At 33.4% G+C, this 23,030-nt stretch overlaps 5 protein-coding genes across 14 annotated transcripts in view; 2 read left to right on the top strand and 3 right to left on the bottom strand.

Moving 5' to 3' along the window:
* The first annotated feature begins 25 nt into the window (after positions 1-25).
* On the top strand, positions 26-3,757 carry LOC126872940 (glycerol kinase-like). 6 transcript variants are annotated; one of them, XM_050633227.1, is made up of 10 exons: positions 26-473; positions 741-999; positions 1,114-1,331; positions 1,406-1,618; positions 1,705-1,815; positions 1,886-2,142; positions 2,249-2,454; positions 2,566-2,703; positions 2,774-2,851; positions 2,920-3,757. In XM_050633227.1, the coding sequence occupies exons 1-10, from the start codon at positions 393-395 to the stop codon at positions 3,015-3,017; spliced, it is 1,659 nt and encodes a 552-aa protein (XP_050489184.1). In that variant the 5' UTR covers positions 26-392; the 3' UTR covers positions 3,018-3,757. The 6 variants fall into 6 exon arrangements, 5 of the variants coding, with proteins under 5 accessions (XP_050489184.1, XP_050489183.1, XP_050489185.1 ...); XR_007692259.1 differs by lacking the exon at positions 2,920-3,757 and having other exon boundaries at positions 2,562-2,703; XM_050633226.1 differs by having other exon boundaries at positions 2,774-3,757.
* Positions 3,181-4,808, bottom strand: LOC126873437 (testis-specific serine/threonine-protein kinase 3-like). The gene is made up of 5 exons (XM_050634278.1): positions 4,650-4,808; positions 4,393-4,565; positions 4,135-4,284; positions 3,783-4,064; positions 3,181-3,679 (listed from the first exon to the last, which is right to left on the bottom strand). Exons 1-5 carry the CDS (start codon positions 4,806-4,808, stop codon positions 3,565-3,567), a joined length of 879 nt encoding a protein of 292 aa, XP_050490235.1. The 3' UTR covers positions 3,181-3,564.
* A 540-nt stretch (positions 4,809-5,348) lies between these two features.
* Positions 5,349-6,423, top strand: LOC126872956 (RNA-binding protein 8A). Its single transcript, XM_050633247.1, has 4 exons — positions 5,349-5,537; positions 5,687-5,833; positions 5,976-6,237; positions 6,318-6,423. Exons 1-4 carry the CDS (start codon positions 5,477-5,479, stop codon positions 6,346-6,348), a joined length of 501 nt encoding a protein of 166 aa, XP_050489204.1. The 5' UTR covers positions 5,349-5,476; the 3' UTR covers positions 6,349-6,423.
* A 490-nt stretch (positions 6,424-6,913) lies between these two features.
* On the bottom strand, positions 6,914-8,925 carry LOC126872949 (26S proteasome regulatory subunit 6A-B). The gene is made up of 3 exons (XM_050633239.1): positions 8,702-8,925; positions 7,224-8,357; positions 6,914-7,151 (listed from the first exon to the last, which is right to left on the bottom strand). Exons 1-3 carry the CDS (start codon positions 8,741-8,743, stop codon positions 7,041-7,043), a joined length of 1,287 nt encoding a protein of 428 aa, XP_050489196.1. The 5' UTR covers positions 8,744-8,925; the 3' UTR covers positions 6,914-7,040.
* Positions 8,926-10,852: 1,927 nt separating this feature from the next.
* Positions 10,853-23,030, bottom strand: part of LOC126872936 (alpha-catulin) — an 80,908-nt gene continuing 68,730 nt past the window's right edge. For 4 of the 5 annotated variants that reach the window (XM_050633217.1, XM_050633219.1, XM_050633220.1 and 1 more), the window contains one exon: positions 21,670-21,802. Coding sequence is in view for 1 of the 5 variants with exons in the window: in XM_050633221.1 (XP_050489178.1) it covers positions 21,650-21,802 (153 nt within the window). In the remaining 4 variants the exon portion in view is untranslated. Of the gene's footprint in view, positions 21,803-23,030 lie in introns of all 5 variants that reach the window. The other variant, XM_050633221.1, reaches the window with a different exon arrangement.

Raw genomic sequence — 23,030 nt, 5'->3', positions numbered from 1 at the left:
TCTGTAGATTGACGTTCAAAATAAGATATACTTTATGAGATACCTTGACCACCGATAGTTTTTAAGTAGTAGTGTACCATTCTATGTTAAACATATCCATAAATGGAAACCGGTAATCAGTTTGTGAATGCGACATACATCAATGTATAAAAGTTGTTCTTTGACGAGAAAGCGATCGATGAAAAACTGTCAACAACGTGCGGGTGGTTGAAAGCACTTATTTTTACGAATGATTCCTTCAGTACCTAACCTTATAATGTCATATTAATCTGAAATCTTTCACTTGCTAATTTCACATTCATGATTGTGACACTTCATTTAAATTGCCGGCTGATAGCGAATAAACAAAGACTTGTGATTACTAATAAACCGTTCGAGCAGTCTTTTATGAGATGAACAAAAATGAGTCGTCAAGTAGATATGGACCCCTCGTCGGTGCAATCGATGAAGGGACAAGTAGTGCTAGATTTTTGGTATTAAAAATTTGATTATCATATAATTAAATTATTCTAGTGTAATATCTCTAATGTAATAAAAATTTATAATATTTGTGATAAACAAAGTAATATATCGTTTGGGTCGTAATATACATTACATTTATTGAATCTACTTTTACTAATATATTGAGGAATGGCTTGGTGATTAATTGATCCTTCCAAAAAATATAAATAACGCATCATTCGATGTACATTCTTTATATTTTTATTAATGATTTACTAATGTGTGTACTATTATTTTAGGTTTTTGCTGCGGATACTGCCGAAGTATTAACATATCATCAGGTTTCCATATCACAATCATGTCCAAAAGAAGGATGGGTTGAACAAGATCCTATAGAAATATTACAAGCAGTCAGAGAATGTCTTAATCAGACTATATTTAATTTGAGGCAACTTACCATTGATCCTAGTGATATAGTTGCAGTTGGTATAACAAACCAAAGAGAAACTACAGTTGTATGGGACTCTATTACTGGAGAACCATTATACAATGCTATTGGTAATCATTGATCCAAAATTTTTTACATACATTGTTTTCAATCATATATATCAATATCAACAAATCAATAATTAAATATTAAGAAAAATAAAATTTAAATTTACTATCTTATAGTATGGATGGATATGAGAACAACTTCGATCGTGGATGACATATTGAGAAAGATACGTAATCAAAATAAAAATTATTTGAAACCACTTTGTGGCTTACCGATTAGTCCATATTTCAGTGCTTTAAAATTAAAATGGTTACTAGAAAATGTGCCTCGTGTTCGTGAGGCTCTAGATCAAAAACGTTGTCTCTTTGGTACAATTGATTCTTGGTTAATTTGGGTCGGTTCAATAATAATTGTTTATTGTGAAACGCATTTTTATATGAAAAATAAAAGCATTTTATTTTTTTGTAGAACTTAACTGGAGGGACAAGTTTTGGTGTCCACGCCACTGATGTTACAAACGCTTCGAGGACAATGCTAATGAATATTACAACTTTAAAATGGGATCCAACATTGTTATCATTTTTTAATATACCTCCAGAAATTTTACCTGAAATCCGTAGTTCGTCAGAAATATATGGATATATACAAGATGATATTTTATCTGGAGTACCAATATCAGGAGTTAATATTTCTTATAATTAATATGTTTATCAATAAAATAGTAATTATAGATAAATATTTATACGTAAATATTTATACACACACAGTGTTTAGGTGATCAGCAGTCAGCGTTGGTAGGTCAAATGTGTTTACAAAAAGGACACGCAAAAAGCACATATGGCACAGGTTGTTTTCTCTTATACAACACTGGAACTGCTGTAAGATTAACTTTAATATTTTTCAAAATATTTTCCTTCATACCTTGTATATTGATAAATTATTTTGAAGATTGTAGATTCGTCTCATGGATTATTGACAACAGTCGCCTATCAGTTAGGACCACAAGCAACACCGGTATATGCTCTTGAAGGGTCAGTAGCCATAGCTGGTGCTGTTATTCAATGGCTAAAAGATAACCTTGGTATACTGTCTGATATAAAAGAGTCTGAATCCCTTGTTGAACAAATTCCTACTGATAATCGCGTTACATTTGTGCCTGCATTTGCTGGATTATATGCTCCATATTGGAGGAAAGATGCAAGAAGGTAAATAACATGATAATTAAACATTATAATTATTCGTTAATATCAAATTAGAAATCTTAATTAATTTTGTTATCACATATCCCTTGCAAAGTATTTAATATTTCAGTGTTATATGTGGAATTACTGAAGACACTAATAGTACACATATTATAAAGGCAGCTTTGCAAGCCGTTTGTTTTCAGACAAGAGACATTTTAGAAGCTATGAAAGAGGACACTGGTTTAATTTTATCTAAATTGTTGGTAGATGGTGCTATGACTACCAATAATTTGTTAATGCAAATGCAAGCAGACATTTGTGGAATTCCAGTTGGTAAGTGGATTCATTTTTCATAAAGACTTTACCTTTTCTGATTAAAACAAATAAGAATAAAATATACGAGAAAAAGAAATACCTGATTAATTAAAAAATTTTACAAGAAAGTGAGGCCTTTAATGTGTGAAACTACTGCACTTGGAGTTGCAATTGCTGCAGGAAATGCAGATGGTATACGTAAATGGGATGTGAAAATAGACGCCGCTGTACCAAGCGACACCTTTCTACCTTCGATAACTGAGAATGGTAAGTTCAATATCTTTTCGAATTTTTGTCTCATTCAATTCATTAAAGATATGAATCATGTTTTATTTAGAACGAGATATATTATATTCTCAATGGAAAATGGCAATCGATCGTAGTTTAGGTTGGGAACCAGTAACTGATACCAACGGTATGTTTTCATCTTGGTCTCAAAATTTGATTTTGTTAATTTACTTGAAACATTACGTTATTTTACAGACGATACAAAGAATATCCACAAAGCAACTGCTCCTGGTATTTTTGTGATAAGTACGATACTTTTGCTTATGATTGCCAAGTATCATTCTATGTTATGACTGAATGAGTACAGTACTATGTACTGTATTTGTCTCAGATTATGCATTTAGGCAGGTCCTGTTTGCTAATAAATATTTGGACTATTATTTGATATTAACTATACTGGTCATATTAAACCTTGTAAGTATGAAGAATGAACTAAAGAACAAATACAAATAAAAGTGCCATAATATTGTGATAATTTTAATATTAAACGAAATACGGAAAATCAAGAAAATGTCCTTTGGAGTTTGGAGATAAGAGACTTGGAATTTATTTCAAACAGCGGTATCGATTGCTGCTTTCATCTGAAATGCTGAAATTAGATGACCGAACGTCGGTAACTGACGCTTCAATACCAGTCGCATGCCTTTTTGTTCCTTTGTTCTTTTCACTTGCTATTTTCTTTATATTCGGTACTATAGGAATATCCTTCGAAATTATATAAAATATATTACTAACCATTAGCGCAACATATAAAACAAAGAATTTGAAATATTACTGTTAAAATGTCGCTAGTAGAGGTCTGGGCGGTAACAAGAGACGTAGCAAGCCAAACATCATTTCTTATGTGATCAATATGCAATCGTATTCGTTGCGATACAAGTATTCGTGAGATAAGTGAACGACAAGCTTGAGACACGTTTGGTTCTTTAGGAAATATAACTTTATTTTGTACTTGCTATATCGCAAAAGAAAGAAAATGAAATAACATGGTAGAATTCTTACTTAAGCGAATAAAATTTTAAGTTGAACTAGATTCTATTACTTTCTCTTTAATGTACCTGGGTACCTTTAGAAGTTGGCTGTAATTTGTATCATCAAATGGTAGTCGACCATAAACCATTGCATAGAGTACTACTCCCATGGACCATACATCAGACAATTGAGGTAAATATGGAACACCCTTTAATATTTCTGGTGAAGCATAAGCATAGCTACCGCAGAAAGTTTCACTTAACGGAGCTATACCGTTCTTCGATTTCATTTGTCCACGTGCGAATCCAAAATCGGATAATTTGATATTGAAGTTCTGATCCATTAAAAGATTTTCGCATTTGATGTCTCTTAAATAAAATTATGTAGTTAAATGTGATATGCGACATTTAATATTTTTTCTTTTCGTTAAACTTTTACCTATGTACAACACCACGTCCATGACAATAATCGATAGCTTCTAATAATTGCCGAAACCATCGACGGCTACGGAATTCATCGATAAACGTATCATGCCTTATCATATCCAATAAACTACCGCATCGAGCATATTCCATAATTATATAAACGCTAAATATTAAGTATTTATATGGATTATATATATGATCAGTGAAAAATATGAGACACAATTATGTTTTTAAATGATATAATGATAAAATAAAAAAAACGATAACTAACCGGTGAGTTGTTTCGATTGCTTGAAGAAAACGAATTAGATTTGGATGTTTTAAACCTTTAACAACTTCTATCTCACGAGGCAAAAATTTTTTTAAATAATCGCCGGGTGCTTGAAACTTTGAAACAATTTTTACTGCTACTTGGCAATCATGCCGATTAGATTTGGCAATCTTTCATTACAATTTTTTTTTATCAATAATTGACTAGTTATTAAATATTGACTTTTTTAATATCAATAAATGGTTTACATAACATACTTTTACAGTGGCATACGAACCGGTACCTATTGTTTTACCAAGAATGTATCCGTGCGATTCAAGGATAGTTAATTTCTTTTCTAATTTTTCGTCATTTTTACCTTCCACGGTTTTTAGTAAGGATTTTGGGGAGTTATCTGTTATTGGTGCAGTTGCCATGTTATGCGTAAACAATTACTGTACTATATTATAAATTCAAATAATCACTATGAACACATTATTATGCTATTTTCTTTGTGTTTTTACGTCTGTTTCAATATACGCAACGATGTCATTTTACTTGTTAAGTTACATGTTTTAATGAATCTTTTAAGGAAAATTGGTATTCCATAATTTGTCAATTTGAACGCTATTGAAATTTGGCATGATGCTCGTCATATATATATCCAGTTTAGCAAACATTTGAAATACGATTGTTATTGATATCACGATGATTTTATGAAAAATATCATAAAATAATATTTTTTGTAGTTTATGGGTTTACGAGTTTCATCATAAGCAATTTTTAGAAGATTACTACATATAGTTTATAAAATAGTTTTATCTTATTATCAATAGTTTAATTTTTTCAAAATAAAAAAAACAAAATTAGGGATATTTATATCTTACATAAATTATTTAAGGACGATGTTTTCTAAATGATAGAAATAAAAACTGGTAAAAACATACATCTAGAATCTAGATAATGTGTACTTAGTGATTGTCGACTATTATGTGTAACGTGAGTCGTGAATCATCGTGATTTGTATCCATTACATGGTGGTAAATACAGTGGTACGGTATTTGATCAAGGTTACTATTGAAAGAAAACATTTAACAATTTAATTATGGCAGATGTGTTGGATATTGATAATGCAGAAGAGTTTGAAGTCGATGATGAAGGCGATCGTAAGTTTAATATTTTATCATGAGTTATACATAAGCGTGTGACATTTGTTATAACCTCTTTACTTCGTGATTTCGTTTAGTATGATTTAAGTATATCTTTATAGTAATAAATAAGAATTTTTGATAATATTCCTGCTTTCATTTATTAGAGGGTATTGCACGTTTAAAAGAAAAGGCAAAAAGGAGAAAAGGTAGAGGACATGGTGCAGAATTGGTGTCCACTCGTGATGATGTTGGTCATTATGAATCAATGAACATTGTTGAGGAAGACGATGATGAACCAGGTCCACAAAGATGTAAGAAAGCATTTTAAATACTTTATATTTAACAGAGTATTTGTATAATTTGTTAATAAAAAGCTATTATTATAATAAAAAATAATAAAAGTGAAATTATTAAACATTTAATTTTGAGATATTTATAGAGAATTTATTATAGCTGTAGAAGGATGGATTTTATTTATAAATTCAGTACACGAAGAAGCACAGGAGGATGACATTCAAGATAAATTTTCAGAATTTGGGCAAATAAAAAATTTACATTTAAATTTGGATAGAAGAACAGGCTTCTTGAAAGGATATGCTTTGGTAGAATATGAAACATTTAAAGAAGCTCAAGCAGCAAAAGATGCTTTAAATGGGACAGAAATCTTGGGTCAACCTATTTCAGTTGATTGGTGTTTTGTAAAGGGACCAAAGAAGTAAATATTTATTAAAAACTTTAGTATAAAAGTATTTATTAAATTTAAATTTGACTAATAAATTAATTTTTTTATTACAGAATTAAGAAGAGAAGTCATAGAAGACGATGAAAAAGAAGATTATCAAGAAAGATTTTTATTTCTCTTATGTATGACTACTTTGAATAAAGATCGTTTTGTACTTGACAGATATTGTAAAGACATAAAATATTATAAATATAGTTTGCAGAAAATTTCATAAATTGTAGAAGTTCTATCCATTTATAATTAACATATTGAAAAGGATTTAACTTAGATTTATAAAAATAGGAGCTTATACAATTTAAACATATATATATTTATTTAATATAAATTTGCCAGTAACTAAACTTTTAGTATTGTACATAAAATTTGTGGATTACAATAGCAGATAATTAAAATGACAAATGTAATTTTGTTTTTCCATTTTCAACAAGCATTTTTAAATTTATAAATCGAAAGTTAAGTATATAGGGTGGCTCAGCTAAATCTACTTTGTTTATTGTTGTAGGAAAAAGCTTGTCAGGACAAAGTTGTAGTATTTCAAAGATGTCAGACTATAACATTGTCCTCAGTTTTTTCATAGAACAATAAATATCTAAGTTATTTGGGTAATCCCATTTAGCTGGGCTTTCCTATACATATAAAAACATCCACAGGAATTTTAACATGCTCGTATTGAGTCGTTTATTTAACAAACGAGGTTATTTTGTTATTGATATTTAATTTTGTTTACAGTTTCTATAGTCATTTATTATAGAATGTAACTTAATAAATAAAGCACATTAGGCATAATAGTTGAGATTGGCTTTCTTCTTTGCTTGAACTTCATTAATAGCTTCCATTAAATCTTCGTGTGTAACTGCTGTTGCATTGCGTCTTAGTGCTATCATACCCTATAAAAAATGAAGAAAAATTGATCAATGTCTGAATTATATTATTACTATCAAATATTATAATATATGTACCGCTTCAACGCAAACGGCTTTACATTGAGCGCCATTAAAATCATCGGTAGATCTTGATAATTCTTCAAAATTGACGTCCGGAGACATATTCATTTTTCGCGAATGAATTTGCATTATACGAGCCCTAGCTTCTTCATTTGGATGCGGAAATTCTATTTTTCTATCCAAACGACCGGATCTCAGTAAAGCTGGATCTAAGATATCTACCCTATTTGTAGCTGCTATCACTTTAATATCTGCAGTAGAACTAAATCCATCTAATTGGTTTAATAATTCCAACATAGTACGTTGCACTTCTCTGTCACCAGCTTTTTCAGAATCAAAACGTTTTGTTCCAATTGCATCCAATTCATCTATGAAAATAATTGCTGGTGCTTTCTCTTTTGCAAGCGAAAATGCATCTCTTACTAATTTTGCACCATCTCCGATAAACATTTGAACTAGTTGGGGTCCAGCTAATTTCAAAAAAGTAGATTTTGTTTGTGCAGCACAAGCTCTAGCTAATAAAGTTTTGCCAGTTCCTGGTGGTCCATACAATAATACACCTTTGGGAGGTTGGATACCAAGATTTTCAAATTTCTCTTTGTGTGTCATAGGTAAAACAACAGCTTCTATCAATTCTTGAATTTGTTTGTCCAAGCCACCAATATCTGAATATTGTTCCGTAGGTCTTTCATCCACTTCCATAGCCTTCACTCTTGCATCATATTCAGCAGGTAATGTTTCAAGGACAAGATAGCTATCCTTATTGACACCAACTAAATCACCAGGTTTCAAAGCTTCCGCATCAACCAATCCAATTACAGGTAGAAAATATGTTTGACGAGTAGAAGTTTTAATAACTGCACATTTGCCTTTCCTTTGTGCATCTAAATCAACAACCGCACCATCTTCTTCTCCCATATTTTGGGGATCTACATCTAGCAACTCTATAACATTAGATACTAAATATGGTAAAGTTTTATTTACTTTAATTTTTTCTGTATTCTCTTTAATTTTGTCATTTTGTGCCTGAAGTTCATGAGAAATACGCATTACTTCGCTTTTCATAATTTTGATCTCATTGTCTAATAAACGTGTACGGGATACAATTTCATCTGTAGACATTCTCCAAACATCTTCACCCAAAGCTTCCTAGAAGAACAGTTACAAAAATATTCATTTTTTATTTACCATATATAATTAACTTGATTTTAGATAATGTAAATTGCAAGTACTTTTAGAAATAAATTTATAATAGCTTTTTAATATTTATTGGCTGAAATTTTTGAATATAAATAAAAAATGATTGTATTTTTTGCAATATTTTCTTGTTTCACAAATATTTTACTAATTGTAATAAATCTAATTTATATCAAATCTTATATGTTAAATACTATACGAATCATATCATATAAAAAATACAGGATTCTGGAAGATAATTTAGATATGCTTGTCATTCCACCTTAACCTATATGAAGTAAATTTGCGATCTATACCTCTCCATCCTCCCAGAGAGATTTGTCCTCGAGGGTAGCCATTTATTTAAATAAATTTATTATTTTTAAAACGACAAAAGTTCAAAATCTTTTATAAATTGATGCGATGCGCAAAGTTTACTGAATTATGAAATTCACTAACCACTTGCACTAAATTCATAAGTATCTACAATCTACATATATGTAAATATAAGCAAAAAATCAGCTAAAAAATGTGCACTAAGAATAGGGCCCTCTAGCAGGTAGCAGCTGAACTATATGCACATTTTCTGGCACTCTTGGTGGGAGAAACATACATATGCACAACGAGAAGGGAAATGTACATTCGTATCGGCGACTAGTGAAAAAACATAAATTGTTTAAAAGTTTAAATAAATATTACAGATAAATTGTTCTTTTTATTGTAATGATTACGGAAATGCCACTTTGAGATCATCTTGAAAATGATTATATAATACGATAAAAATGAGATTATTTATTGTAAAATAATTACATAAGATGTATTTAGAAAGAATTTCAACAAATCCGAATAGTTTAACAGCATTTTACAATCTTGTTATTTATTTTATGATTATTTCCTAATATAAAATGACTATTTTGACCGATAAGTCTTTTGCTCTCGAATTTTCTTAAAAAATGGCTCCGTTTTCAAAAATTTCAAAATGTTTCAAATATCTCTTATATAATTTTACTCTCTTAATACTTTTAAGTATTTACCAATTTTCTTGAACGTTTCTTAAATAACTTGTTCCTTAAACTTGCGAGAATTAGAAAGAATTTGAGGTTTATGGCTGTTGGAAGAATTTAAAATGATTAACGTTTTGTTAACTTATAAACCAAGTATATTTTAGTTATTCAATTCAATTTACAGATTTACAATAATTGTACAATTGTACAATAAGTTTATAATTTTCTGTATAATAATTTGTGTAATTGTGTCAATTTAAATTAATTTGATTCCGTTACTTGACTAATGGAGCTAAAACAACTTCTCTCATGTGAAAATAACATAATTACAAAACTTATAAGTGCTCGTGATACGGCGCAGTGTTTTGCCGCTCATTTTTGAATTACCAATTCACTATTAATCATAAAATAGTAAGCACATGCTTTCCGGTCAACTCTATATGGAGTACGAAGTACGAATGCACATTTCCCCTGTCGCCATACATTCGCACGTTTCCCCACCATTAATCGTTAGAGGCAGTAATTCGTGAAGCCTATTTTTGTCTGAATTTTTCCCATGCTCGTTGACGATCTTCCTATTCATCTCTGATACCTTGAGATTCTTTCTATGTTGATGACGTTTCTGTGTTTTCTTAATCTATGCTTCAATAAAAGTAGAAAAATTCTTTTTTAAGAATATTTTTACTGTTTTTCGAAGGAACATGAAGGACGACAAATACTTATATAAAATAAAGTATGTATTACTTTATACTCTTGTATAGTAATATAGGAAGAAATATAGGTAAGAGGAATTTAATACTTTTCTATATGGAGTAACGAGATGCATCGACCAACGAATGAAGAAATGTAATTCTATTAAAAAAAAACATTGTCCTCCATGTATTCACCTGCAAAGAAACTAATAACATCAAATTATGCCCTTTTCGGCGTCATTCAACTCTCGTTTGAAAGCTTCTTTCATACAGCAAACAATTTTGTAATAATTTGAAATTATGAAGTTAGGTGTTTTATTCTATTTAAGTCAGACCACCATACGTGCTAGGGAATAATTCTCTGTTTATTTATTAATATCACGTTATTTACTTTGATCTGACCGCGAAATGCAGATATATTGTCCATAATGTTAATGGAAAGCCAATGGAATTTTATCAATATTTTTCAAGAGAATGGTTCAAGTACCAGCCATGATTCTGTGACAAGTTTGGTTTTCGTGATAAGTAGAATACGATGCAAACGAAGAAAAATTTGATCTTGAATTTCAAGAAATTTTTTTCAACAGATTCTCACCGACCCGAAGGTGTAGAAGTGGCCTATGCCAGTGACGATAAAATATATTATTTTCTACTGTACGTTTTTCTAAAAATGTATTGTAATTTACTTATTTGTGAAACCTAGATATTTCTATTTAGAAGATAACAAGATGAGGCGTAGAATATCATTCTTTTATTTTTTATTCCATCTAGAAATTTTGGGAATTATCGATAGATCTGACATATACAATGCTTTTTCGTATCCCGCATTTTGTGAGTCATCTGATCCTCTTACCATTATTTTATCTCGAACTCATAATTATTATCTTTATGTTTTTTTGTATATTAATCAATTTTTTTTAAGTAGAATTAAATTATGACACGGATATTAAATTTCTAAGCACGGGTATCCATCATAATTTTTGCGTATATATTTCTCACTAATTCAAAGCTTGATTAAGGAAGCTTTCAATTTTTTGGTTACAATTATTTATTTTCAGTTGTCCTCTGCGGCTTCAATACATGAAATACTTGATATACAATAATCCAATATACAATGATTCAATAATGTTCATTAAATACGAAGTACGAAACCTATCTACGCTAAATTCATCTACGATCGATATCGTATCTTTTGCCGTATATCGTCGATATAAATGAAACGTTCGGTAATAAATTATCGCAGGTAGGTAAGCGTTTTTTTCTTTTAATTCTCAATATTCTTTCTCATTCTCTCTCTCTCTCTCTCTCTCTCTCTTTCTTTCTCTCTTTCTTTCTCTCATTCTCAACTATTACGCAATTTCACACATAGCAGCTTAAAGCGTAAAACCGAACCTACCATGGATAAAACGAACTTCCTTCTATTAAAAAAATCTACAATAGAAATCTCATATCTCAAATCTTGCGGCTGTTTCTCCGACCGCTCGCGTTCTTATTACAAATTAATCTTTCAACAAGGAAACATTAAGCATCGTTGGGAAGACCGTATGAACTACGAAGGCGTGTGTTCAGACGAAATTATACGAAATATTCTATAATTCGCAAGTTTTCGTCGTCTTTGAACGATCTATTTCGCTAAGAAGTCACGGCAAAGAACGAAACGAATGCGACGCCGTTTGAAAAATTTACCCCACATCGTGCTAGGGCCATTTTATTTCTTTCTTTGTATTTTTTCTTTTTTGGTTTTTTGTTTTAGTGACAATCACAGCCCCACGTTGAACAGTCGAATGAGGAGAAGAGAAAGAAATTAGTGGCAGAATCGATAATACCTTTTTTTTAATGGCATTCGATTTCTCACCCCTGCTAATTTAATAATCGAACCGAACCGTATAATTCAGTGATCGAACGATCACATTATTATAGGTTCTTAAATTCCTGATGCGATGAATCGTTAGAACTGGGAAAATTAACTGTTAAATGAGCTCGATCCATTATTTCTTTAATCTATTTTAGAATCAAGTTGGAATATTCTATTCGCACTAAATAGACGATACAGATTCTTACTATTCGACTCTCACCGCAGACTATACAGAGACGAACTGGAAGAACGGTAGATAATATCGATTGAAAGAAGTAATTGAAATAATATTATATTTATATCATATCTTCGTTGTTGTTAGTGACAGAAATATTATTCTTTTCACTTTCTTCAAATAAAATATAGAGAATAAACTGTATGAAAATATGAATATTTAGTCATTCGGTTAAATCTTCCTAATAAATTGAACGCTGGAAGTTTTACTATATATCGGTAAAAGAAGAAAAGACTGTTAATTAATTGTAAGTAAACTAAACATCAGCTGTTTCGTGTAGGCAACAAATGAATCAATTTGACAACTTCCCCTTGTCTCTGTTTCCTCTAATTATTTCTTCGTCCACTCCTGAATCAAAATGATCAAAAATTCACTTCGTCGACGTAAGATCAGAGATTCACTCGCGACACATAGGATTACGACACCCCGCTTAAAGATATACACAGGTATAGATATCAAAAAGAAAGATTCTTCATGAAAATGTTGTCGAAACATAAGTTTATCCTTTTTCTTTCTGAAATGGGTGATCAGATTCGTCACGAGTTGGGGTGAAAACAACGGCGTGCCCTTTTCGATTCTTCGTTACCCTTTCAACATATGCGATTTGCGCGAATGCTTGACGTTAGATTGTCATATAAACGTTCAAATGCATGTGGTTTTCTTCTTGTATTTGAACACGATCGAGTAGAAAAATGGCACAAAAAAATGGAAACTTAAAAAGTTAAAATAGCGAATGTAGTAAATTATTTCTATATAACAAAAGAAAAAGAAGTGATACGTAGTTGCAATTTATTAAAAAATGGCATAAGTTTCCGTTGAAACATATATCGGAATAACACACGACCCGAGTTACATGTAATTTTTAAATATTATCACCGCTTGCCGCGATTAACGTTATATACGCTTGTTGAGGGACACTCGGTACGAAAATGATTAGACAAATATTGAAACATCCGAAAAATACGTCACACGATTTTTTTCTTTGTTGTTAAAGGCGTTACAGAGAGAGAAGAGATTCTATACGACTACGGCTTCGTGCACATTTACTTCGTGTTCTCAATTAACCGTTTAGTGGATACTGAAGTTTTGTCAATCCCGAGAGAAGTAACGTTAACAGCTACGTATACATATGCATATACATATACGTATATTTTTTATTTTTTGTATTTCTTTTCCTTTCTTTCCTTTTGTAAATCGTGTTGCGCAACACATGTTCGACGACTTTAATCGCAGAAATTGCAATTGTGTTTTAACATCGATCAGTCGCAATAATAAAATGTAGAAAAATCTATATTTTATTTTCTCGCACTGAGTCCACGCGTTGTATAATAATACCTTTGCTCTTTTTTCTTTAAACGTTAAATAATTATGCATAAAATTGAATAAAAATAAAGCGTACGACTTATTTTTGGCGTGTTTGCGCGAGCGTTTTTCCTTTTTCCTTTTTCTCTTTCAATTGTAGATTAAGAATCAAATCTGTTGAGATACATCAAGTAAAGACAGATTTAGCTACCGAACGAACTCTATTCAATAATCTATCGATGTTTTTTTGTAGATATATTAATTACTATAAGCTCATAATATACACGTATAGTATATATACTTGAAGAGAGCTCTCGAGTAATTTTATGAAATACGTTATACAAAAAGTTACAATTAAAAAGAGAGGATCGAATAGTACGTCTTATTTACTTCTTTTTCTTTACATTAATTAATGTCCGCGTTACTGATATATTATCTTTTTATGGTTACAATGTACGGTCAAAAATTTAGTAGTATCTGGTATGTAGTTTTTTATGTGGGAAGTTGCAAGTGAGCGAGAAGCAAATTTCAGAAATTAAAAAGTTAGCGTTGTTGGCGCAACATCACCGATTCTCTTTCTTTTCACCTCCCTCCCTTTTTTTTAAAAGACTATGAACTATATTTCAACATTTTTTCTGAATTCTTATTAATACATTAACATATTGACAATTATGATGGAACGATAGCTATAGTTATACCTGGTTTATATGTATATCGAATTATTTAGAACAAAAATTATTTCTATAATACTAAAGTGATACCTATACGTTTAAATTTATCTTTTTTATTAGACATTTAATATATCAATTGTTATATTCTATGTTGGTTTAAAAGACTATTTTGTACTTTGTTATAAAATTACGTGAAGCTCTTTTACATTGTTCTATTGTAATATTCAAACTATTAAAACTCCAATTAAAAGAAACACGCTTGTCATATTTGTACTCACTGTTCAAAGAAAACTATCAAATATTATTAAATGCTCACAAAAATAATAGTCAAATCATATATCACATTTCTTCACATTTTTTCATATAGTTCATAATTTCTTAAGGAAGGAGAAAGAAATAGTACGATCGTCGCATCAATAACACTGACTTTACTTTCACGTCGTTTACGATCAAGCAATCGTTCGACTCAACAAAGATTGTCTTATTCGACCAGAAAAATATAAAAAATTCCTGGGGAGTCTTAGATCGTTTACGATCTAAACATCGTTCGGAAATTCAATTACGTTGCGATTGAATAACGTCAAAAAATATAGACATGCTCCTGTTATCAAGTGCGCACGTTCTACTAGAATCTCAAACATTTGCTAGAACAAACGTGAAAGTAATTACCCGAAATTATTGTCATCGATATTTATCTAAAATCTGACTAACGTAGGACCAACAGATCAGAATGACCGATGTACGAAGCATGATATCTACATCATCTGCTCGATCGTTAAAAAATGGAAAGACTAAGATTGTAGAATCGATTGTTCGCATTTAAATGCGATTGTCTAGTAACCTAGTGACTTTTGTATTAATAATTATTTAAATGTTTACTTGGTTAATAATTTGGATGCAACCGTGATCGATCGAATACTCGGAGAATGATATACCGGTTGTCCAGAAAGCTTGTAATCGTCTCCTTCAGTTGGAGTTTTAATACATCGAAATGAGTAAGAAAATGTTTTTTATTTCTCTAAAAATCGGCACGATCTTTCCGAACAAACAAAACATACAACGTAGATTTGAGTCAAGAATACGCTAACGGACAAATTTATGGAAAATAGATTCAAATAAAAATAAAAGATCTCAAGGAATTTATAAAATAGAAAATTGTGCGATAAATTAGGTATAAATGGACAACTTTTACCTGTTCTTTTTTTAGAGTTATACTAATGGATCGATTAATTGAAAAGATGAAAAAAAAGAACAAGGAGAACAACAACAACTCGGACAAGAAAAACATGCGAATATCTGATCGTTCACTTTTTAAATCTACGAATCACGTTTTTCTTCGTTTCAGATGCTTGTCACAAGGCTACTTGGTTTTCTCATACCGGCTTTCACTCATATTATCTTTCAGTTTCTTTTTTCGTTTGTCGTTTTCTTTTCAAGAAAAACAGGACACAATGAAATATCAATCATTGATAATATTACACCAGAGGCACGAAATAGTCCAACTAACAGCAATCATCGGTATTTAGTATTTAGTATTCACGTAATGATACATATTATGCGTATTATGTATATATAGATGGACATTAAAATTTTCGCTATGTACATCGTTCGTTGCCAGTTTTATGTTCTGTTTTCCTGTTTTTGTCGAGAGCATAAAACAGTTACAAAACGAACGTTGTACAGGATATAAATAAGTACATATGTATGTATTTTGCGTATACAGGCGTAACACGCACGTGTGTGGTTTCCAGTAAAAACGTGTTAACATTTAGAAGAAGATAGGCACAATCGATGGGAACGATGAGCTCCTGGAAAATGTATCTCGCGCGTTGCTTCGTGTGACAATTGTTGTTTTCGTCAACGAATTCGATCGAACCAAATCTAATGACGATTAACGAATACCTCGTTTCTTCTTTCCTATCAGCTTTTCTCGCCGATTTTTTATTTTTTTCTAAGATGTTGAATTCATTTTAATTTACATATATGCCGACAAATTGGGATTGATCAATGATCGAAACGCAGATAACACCTAAATACAATATCGTTTATCCACGAGTAGAAACTTTTCCTTCTTAGGGAGGTATCTAAGCTACGAATTGAGGTAGAATTACATATGGATACATATAATAGAATTACAAATTCGAGACAATGTATAAGTACACGGAGGTGGGGAGAGAGAGAGACTAACGAGACGTTCGAACAGCGATGAACGAAAAGTGTTCGTCAATTGTTTCTGGAATACGAATGCCAAGCTTCTGGAATATACCATAGTGTCACGACTGTGAATGCTAGCCATATAATCATTATTGTTGCTGTCAATATACTTAACGATATTATCGATACACGTTACACTTATCAACTGACCTCTATACAACAACTAGAATTTCGATCAACTATATATTTACTATCACCATTGGTATTAATGTTAATATACGAACTCCACTTCAGATAGGAAACAACGAAGCCGATCCAACGCAAAACTGTGCTATCAGATCTCGAATGAACGCACTATCGAAGATCATCGTTTCGAATAATCTTAATGTAGAAACCGAATTCACGAGAGATAAAGATGTATTTATATTCTGAAATCTGTTGGATTTCTAATAGAAACACAATAGAAATATAGAGAGAGAGATACAAGGTATATGTATACGTATAACGAAAGTTGTAGAAATGGCAATTGGGATGGTCTTTAGTTGGGATAATTCGGCTAGAGATGGACGTTGCCCAGAAGAGATAGACCGCAGATGACTTTGCAGATTCGCAACTAAAGAAGTAAAGACAGAAATTCGTTTCGTCCTCTAAATATTTTGGATACCTTTGCATATTTTCTTCGCGCAAAACGTATGGATCCAATGTGGCGTCTAAGTTCAATTCTACTTGTGAAAGATCAGTGTGCGTGAAACATATTCCTTGGATAGTATGGACTACAACATTCGTTCGAACTTTAAAGATATAACTAACGGTGGAATTATTTGAAAAGATTCAGATCAAAATTGAAATGCTTTCCTTGAAAGCCTTGTATGTACGGTAACTCGATCGACAAAACACCTTCATGCCGAAGGGAAAGTTTGGTTTCCTCGACCTGAGACCTGAGACCTGAGACCTGACGATAGAGCTCTGAAAATAGTTTCTGATTATTAACGATATCTATGATTCACACTAACTTGATTCGGTAATGAGATGATCAACTGAACGCTTACGCGGAAACTCGCTTCTCGGTTTCTCCTTATAAAATATTTGTGCTGTTTTATAGAAAAGAAACTTAAGCTTACCCCCTTAACAACTGATCGAGCTCTATCATTATCATATACTCTAAAAGACCGCGGATAAAGTATGATACAGAGTTTGTACAAACGCGTCGCGTACGTGTGTTACAACTTATAACAAGTCGGTTATTATATTCCTGCGAGGTTACGCGTACGCAATACGAGAACGCGGATTCGCGTAATTACACCCTAGGAACATCTCGAGGATCTATCAACGAATTCTCATCGATCGGAGGCTTCGTCGATATCGCATGCGTCTCGTTCGCCTACGATCGATCGTTCGCAACGTTACATCGATCATATTTTCAATCTCTTTTGATCGGTGAAGTAAAGTCGATCGATATTTCCGTAAAGAGAGTACATTAATATCGTTTCAAATTATCGCGATTACATTCGTATCTGGAATATAGCACGACTTTGCATCATCGACATCTACGACCCGTTTCTCTTCATAAACTCCTGTGATCGGTCACATTCTTTGTGCCAACTCTGTATACTACATACAGAATCGATCTTCTATATATATATATATATATATATATATATATATATATATATATATATATATATATATATGTAAGTACGAGAAATGCATGACTGGTCGACATTTAGCTCGCGTATAACTTATGGCTCTATGTACAATCGATTTTTACGTTTCAGTCGTCTGTCGAATGCAACGTTACTAATGCTAATGCTAATCGTCAAAGTCGTTACTTCCGTGGCAGAACGACTGGTTTATTTTTAAATCTCTTTGGGCTTGGCTTCGTCTGGTTCGTTGAGAGGAAGCTCGTTTAACGTCTTTCTGTGGTCTGTATTTACGAATACGCATAGAGACTGGCGGAAGATGACGGGAACGGACTCTGACTGTTAATCGGATCCAATGAAACAGAGCAACGATTCGTGCTCGTGTCTTCCGATTTCTAATGTCGACTTTCATAGCGTACAAAGAACGCATGGGACGATATGTCGGATCAATATTTATACGGTACAGCGTAACTGTATATAATCGTAATGCATAATGCTCAATGTGGATAGAAATTTGTTGAACCGTCAACTGATGAAATAAAAAAACGTAGGGAACGTTGCTCGTGCACAGTCACCGATCGCGATGATTCTTCTCCATTTCGGTCCGCGTCAGGTCAAACCCCAAAGTCAGATCCCAAAGTCGAATCTTGATTATTTTCCGTTTCTCCGACGAGAGGGAATGAACAGACGTTTCGTCAGCGGTTTCAAAGACGACTCTGCGTGGAAGTGTTACAATTACGAGCACGATTTTCATTTTCATTCGTCGAGGCGGTTGGCTTGACTCGACTCGGCCTGATCAAATGTTAATTTCAACACGAAACACGCGTTTTTGGAAGAATGAAGAAATACGTTGACGCATATAGGGTTTGATCGAGTGGAGCAATCGATTCGTTTTAAGTTAACGGAGCTCGAGCCACGAGATTTCGGTTATCGTGCACGTCTAACGGTGTCTTTGCCACAAAGTACGTCCCTGACCGCCCTGCTGCCGCCCCCAGGTCACCCTCGATAACCATCTCCTGCCCCATCATTCAAGCTGTGCTCTTGTTCTCGTGATTTCATCATTCACAAAATCTGTAGCCTACATCCGATAGTCAATTATTAAATTATCTGTTATTCGAGAGTGTAAAAAGCAAAAGTCTCGGATCATGAAACGAATAGTGTTCGTTCTCGCGCGATATCTCTTTGCGTGGAATTTGATTACCCTGAGTTATTTTTAATCGAAGCTTTTAGCGTGTCAAATGTCCGAAGTTCAGGAGAATACCTTTATACATATGTAGAAGGAAGCGATTTGAATTTAAAACATAAAGAACAATCTCTTTGTGAAATTAATCCTCTATAACTTGAAAGTAATTTATGTTTAGTAACATCATATCGTCTTGATCTGACGACTATTGTTATAAATAAAAATAACGCCGAACGAATATTTGGTATAGTATTATAATATAAAATCGTAGAGGTTTGCGTTCTCCTTAGCTTCCTAGTGCGACGGTGCAAAAAGTTTGAAAATTCAAAGAATCAGATTCCAGGCTTCGTCACGCATAGCCATTGTTCAGGTAACAAGCGAGACTGTTTGTCTATCGAAGCGTTTAATACCTTGCCATACGTTAATTGGCGAGATATTAGTTAACTGCTGAACATCAAAAGCGAATCTTGAGAAGCGTAATGCCTCGCAGCACGTTGCGTTAACGATGAAAGATACATGACGTGACGTGACGTAACGAAGAGAGAAAGTGGGGAAATTTGTTGAAAAATCAGTTGGTGAGACGCGTAAGCGGATGTTTAAAAGACATTTCGATCGAGTTTATTGTCGTTGCACCAACTTTTCTACATGGAAGAACGAGTTTCTTTCGTTTTAGAATTTTCTTTTTTTGCATATGGAGTCGTTCAGAAATTCTCGAACGAAGAGACAGAGAGATGATTAAAGTCAGTGCAGCAAAAGACAAAACAACTTGTTAACGATGAAACGTGCTGCGTTGAAATGTTTGCTTCGCTGCCACCTGAATTACACGTATGTATATCGTTCGATATATCACGCGGAAAGTTGAATGGATTTTAAAACAGCGGCAGCAACAGCAACATATATGACAATAGAGGCATTGCATACTGTCACGGACGAAGGGAACAAGTTACCTACGCAGATCGTTGTTTCGGCGAAAGGACTTTTCGAACAAAAGCCGCGTAAAGTGGCTTCTGTCAACGGCGTTAATTATTCCAAACAGTTTTACCGTTCGCTCATCGGACGTCGATTTTTCTGATATGGCTGCATTATTGCCGCTGTGAACATTGAATTTCATCGCACAACTCGACGATGCTTTAGATTCTAAATCGCTCGTCTTGTTCGTTTTATTCATAGATACATTGCAGGATAAAATTTACCGCATGATGAAATTCTAAAGAAGAGAGTAAAAAGGGCACAGGAAAAATTGTTCGTTTCGAGTGACGTTCAGTTTACGTTCCGTTCAGCCGTAAATGGGTCGTGTTCGGAGCAAACACGACTTTAAACGTACGCGTCGAAACACGTTTAAGATAATTTTATGCGATTACATGAAAATTTTGGAAAATAGAAATAGCCGTTACTTTTCCAAGGAAAAAGCTTTTTCGTATATCTTTTAAAATGCCAACGAATGCGCTTTAACATTCTTTGTGTTCTTGATTCTTTGCACGGTTTGACGCGTGCGTTTTTTTGTGCCAAAGCGTACCTAAATTTCTCGTGATTCTCTATTGGTTCCTGTCATGCGTTTCATGGCAGTCACGCGAAGCGACACGGAACCGTTTCTCGAACGGAAAACCCGTTTCATTTTCTATATTGAGCAACGCAAAGATTACGCGTGTACCGTGGCTAATCGGTGGAATACATGTAGCTTGTGCTCGAAGCAAATTACGATTGAGAAACGTACACGTCGATAATCTAAATTCTAAATTTTCTCTTTAAAAAGCAAACGCGCTTTCAAAATCCACTCGTCGGATGCAAATACAATGTGCTCGTAAGAAATTACACGGTCAGCTTATCTCCTAGATAATCCTTAGTTAATCAAGGAACCAGTCGATTGGTAATTTTGGATAGCACCGGTAAAATTTGAAATAAGATTGAATTCCTTCCATTCGTTAATCGAAACCTGTAACTTGTAACGAAGGTTTCATCGAACTTTATCGTTCGTTTCGGCCAACTTTTCGGAAGGACGATTCGACCACATTCGTTTGTTCGATATTCGTTCCTCGACGTGATTCGATGAACGTCTGTTCTTTGTTAAAAATTGTAGACTAGAATAATCGCGTGTGTTCGAAAAATATTAGTTTGAAAACATTCTGTTCTTTCGATGGGATTTCTCGGATCTATTTGTAATATTTTGCTACGACATGACTTTAGATAAACATATTTTTTAACAAGTAGAAGATAATTATTCAAACGTATAGAATTTTTTAAATTCGGCATTTCTCTCGACGAAATTGACATTTCGATGCTACGTGTATCATTCGCGAAATAAGGCTTAATGAATAAGAAACTTTGGGAACCGAATAAACATAAACGATTGGTTGGTACGATTGGAAATCCCGTCGAAAATCTGTAAGATTCCGTTGGGATCTCAAAGGGAATCGAGGGAGCCCGACGTGTACGTTTCGATGGGGCAGGCGAGGGTTCTTCCTAGAAAAGTAGAAAGGAAACCCGAGTGCGGCGAGCGTCCCCCTTGGCCCGTCGGGCCATCCCAAACTGTCAGACGGACGGGTCGCTGCCGGGGGCGGAGCCCGTCTTGCTGCCGTCGACACCAGCACCGCCACCGTCGCCATCGGCGCCTGCACCCTCTCCGCCCCTGTACGGCGAGCCGCCGGCCCCACGCGCCGACAGACCTCGGAAATCCAGGTTGTACTGAAAAATAGATCCAAAACTACAGATTATCCACTCTGTACATTTTTTCTTCCTCTCCGTCGATTCTTCCTGATCACGGAGATAAGCATTGGACTAGCTTCTCGATCGATACGTCGGACCAAAAGTACTTTGGCAGTATACCCTTTAATTATCCTCGCGCATCTATTTATCGCAGACATTCACAGACATTCGCAGACATACAAAGTGTATTTATTGCGCCACCTCTCGTCCATGATCTTCAAGTCGATATATATATATATGTATCTATACGTGTAAGAACAATTAGAAATACGTTGTTCGGTAAGATTCTTGTTCCTCATTGTTAATGGAATGTCATATCTACGCCAATCGAGCGCATAGATGTTTAAAATGTTGACTTAAAGCCTTTTGACTTAAACGTAAAAGAATAATCAAGATATCGACTCGCAACAAAAAGGTTCGTAAGACGATAACAGCTGGCCGGTTTTTATTCGTTCGTTTTAATCACATGTAAATTCAAAATACTTTCGTCCAGCGTATCGATATTCCATTTAATGATCGTTCGAAGTGTTTTAGTTGCAAATGGGTTCGTTAGCGGTCGTAATTGTTAATGATGCACTGCGATAATGAAGAATGAATCGTTATTTGTTTATAAAAAGTTGGTGATTTGGAAAAGTCGGAGGCCGTTATGACAAATTGTTACTCTAATGAAAATTGTGTCAATTAATTTGATATGTAAAAAACAAGCGTTATATTTTGCAGTTTATGGCGTGTCAGATATGATATCGATAGAGAAAGAAGAAATAATGAATTCTGTTACACGGTGAAATATGGTATTTCATCCATTTCTGTAAAGATGGCTGAAAACAGGAAACTAGATTGATTAAAAGTTCCTCTTCGTGCCGTGGACTATGTCGAATCGATATTCGACGGTGTCACTGTGTAACTTGTCGATCGAAGCGAAGCTGTTCAAAAATTGGACCATGAAAAAAACGTCTGCAAAGTACAATAAGAAAAACGAGAAATCGAGTCAACTTATTAGGGCAATAAAACAAAGCCTACGCGTAAAATGCATCGTATAAGAAAAAGCGGCACCGGAAAGGGGGAAGGGGAACGCGTTTGTCGAACACGAATGATGCGAAAACGATCGATCGTACTAGATAGAAGATGGAACAATTGGATCGTTAGGTTAACGGTATTGCAATGTCATATCGCGTTAGATATTTTACTGTTTCATAGAAAAATTTTG

The sequence above is a fragment of the Bombus huntii genome, chromosome 14 (assembly GCF_024542735.1).
Source record: "Bombus huntii isolate Logan2020A chromosome 14, iyBomHunt1.1, whole genome shotgun sequence".
Lineage (NCBI taxonomy): Eukaryota > Metazoa > Arthropoda > Insecta > Hymenoptera > Apidae > Bombus > Bombus huntii.
Note: the sequence above shows the minus strand (reverse complement) of the source record. Positions and strands in the feature narration are given on the sequence as shown.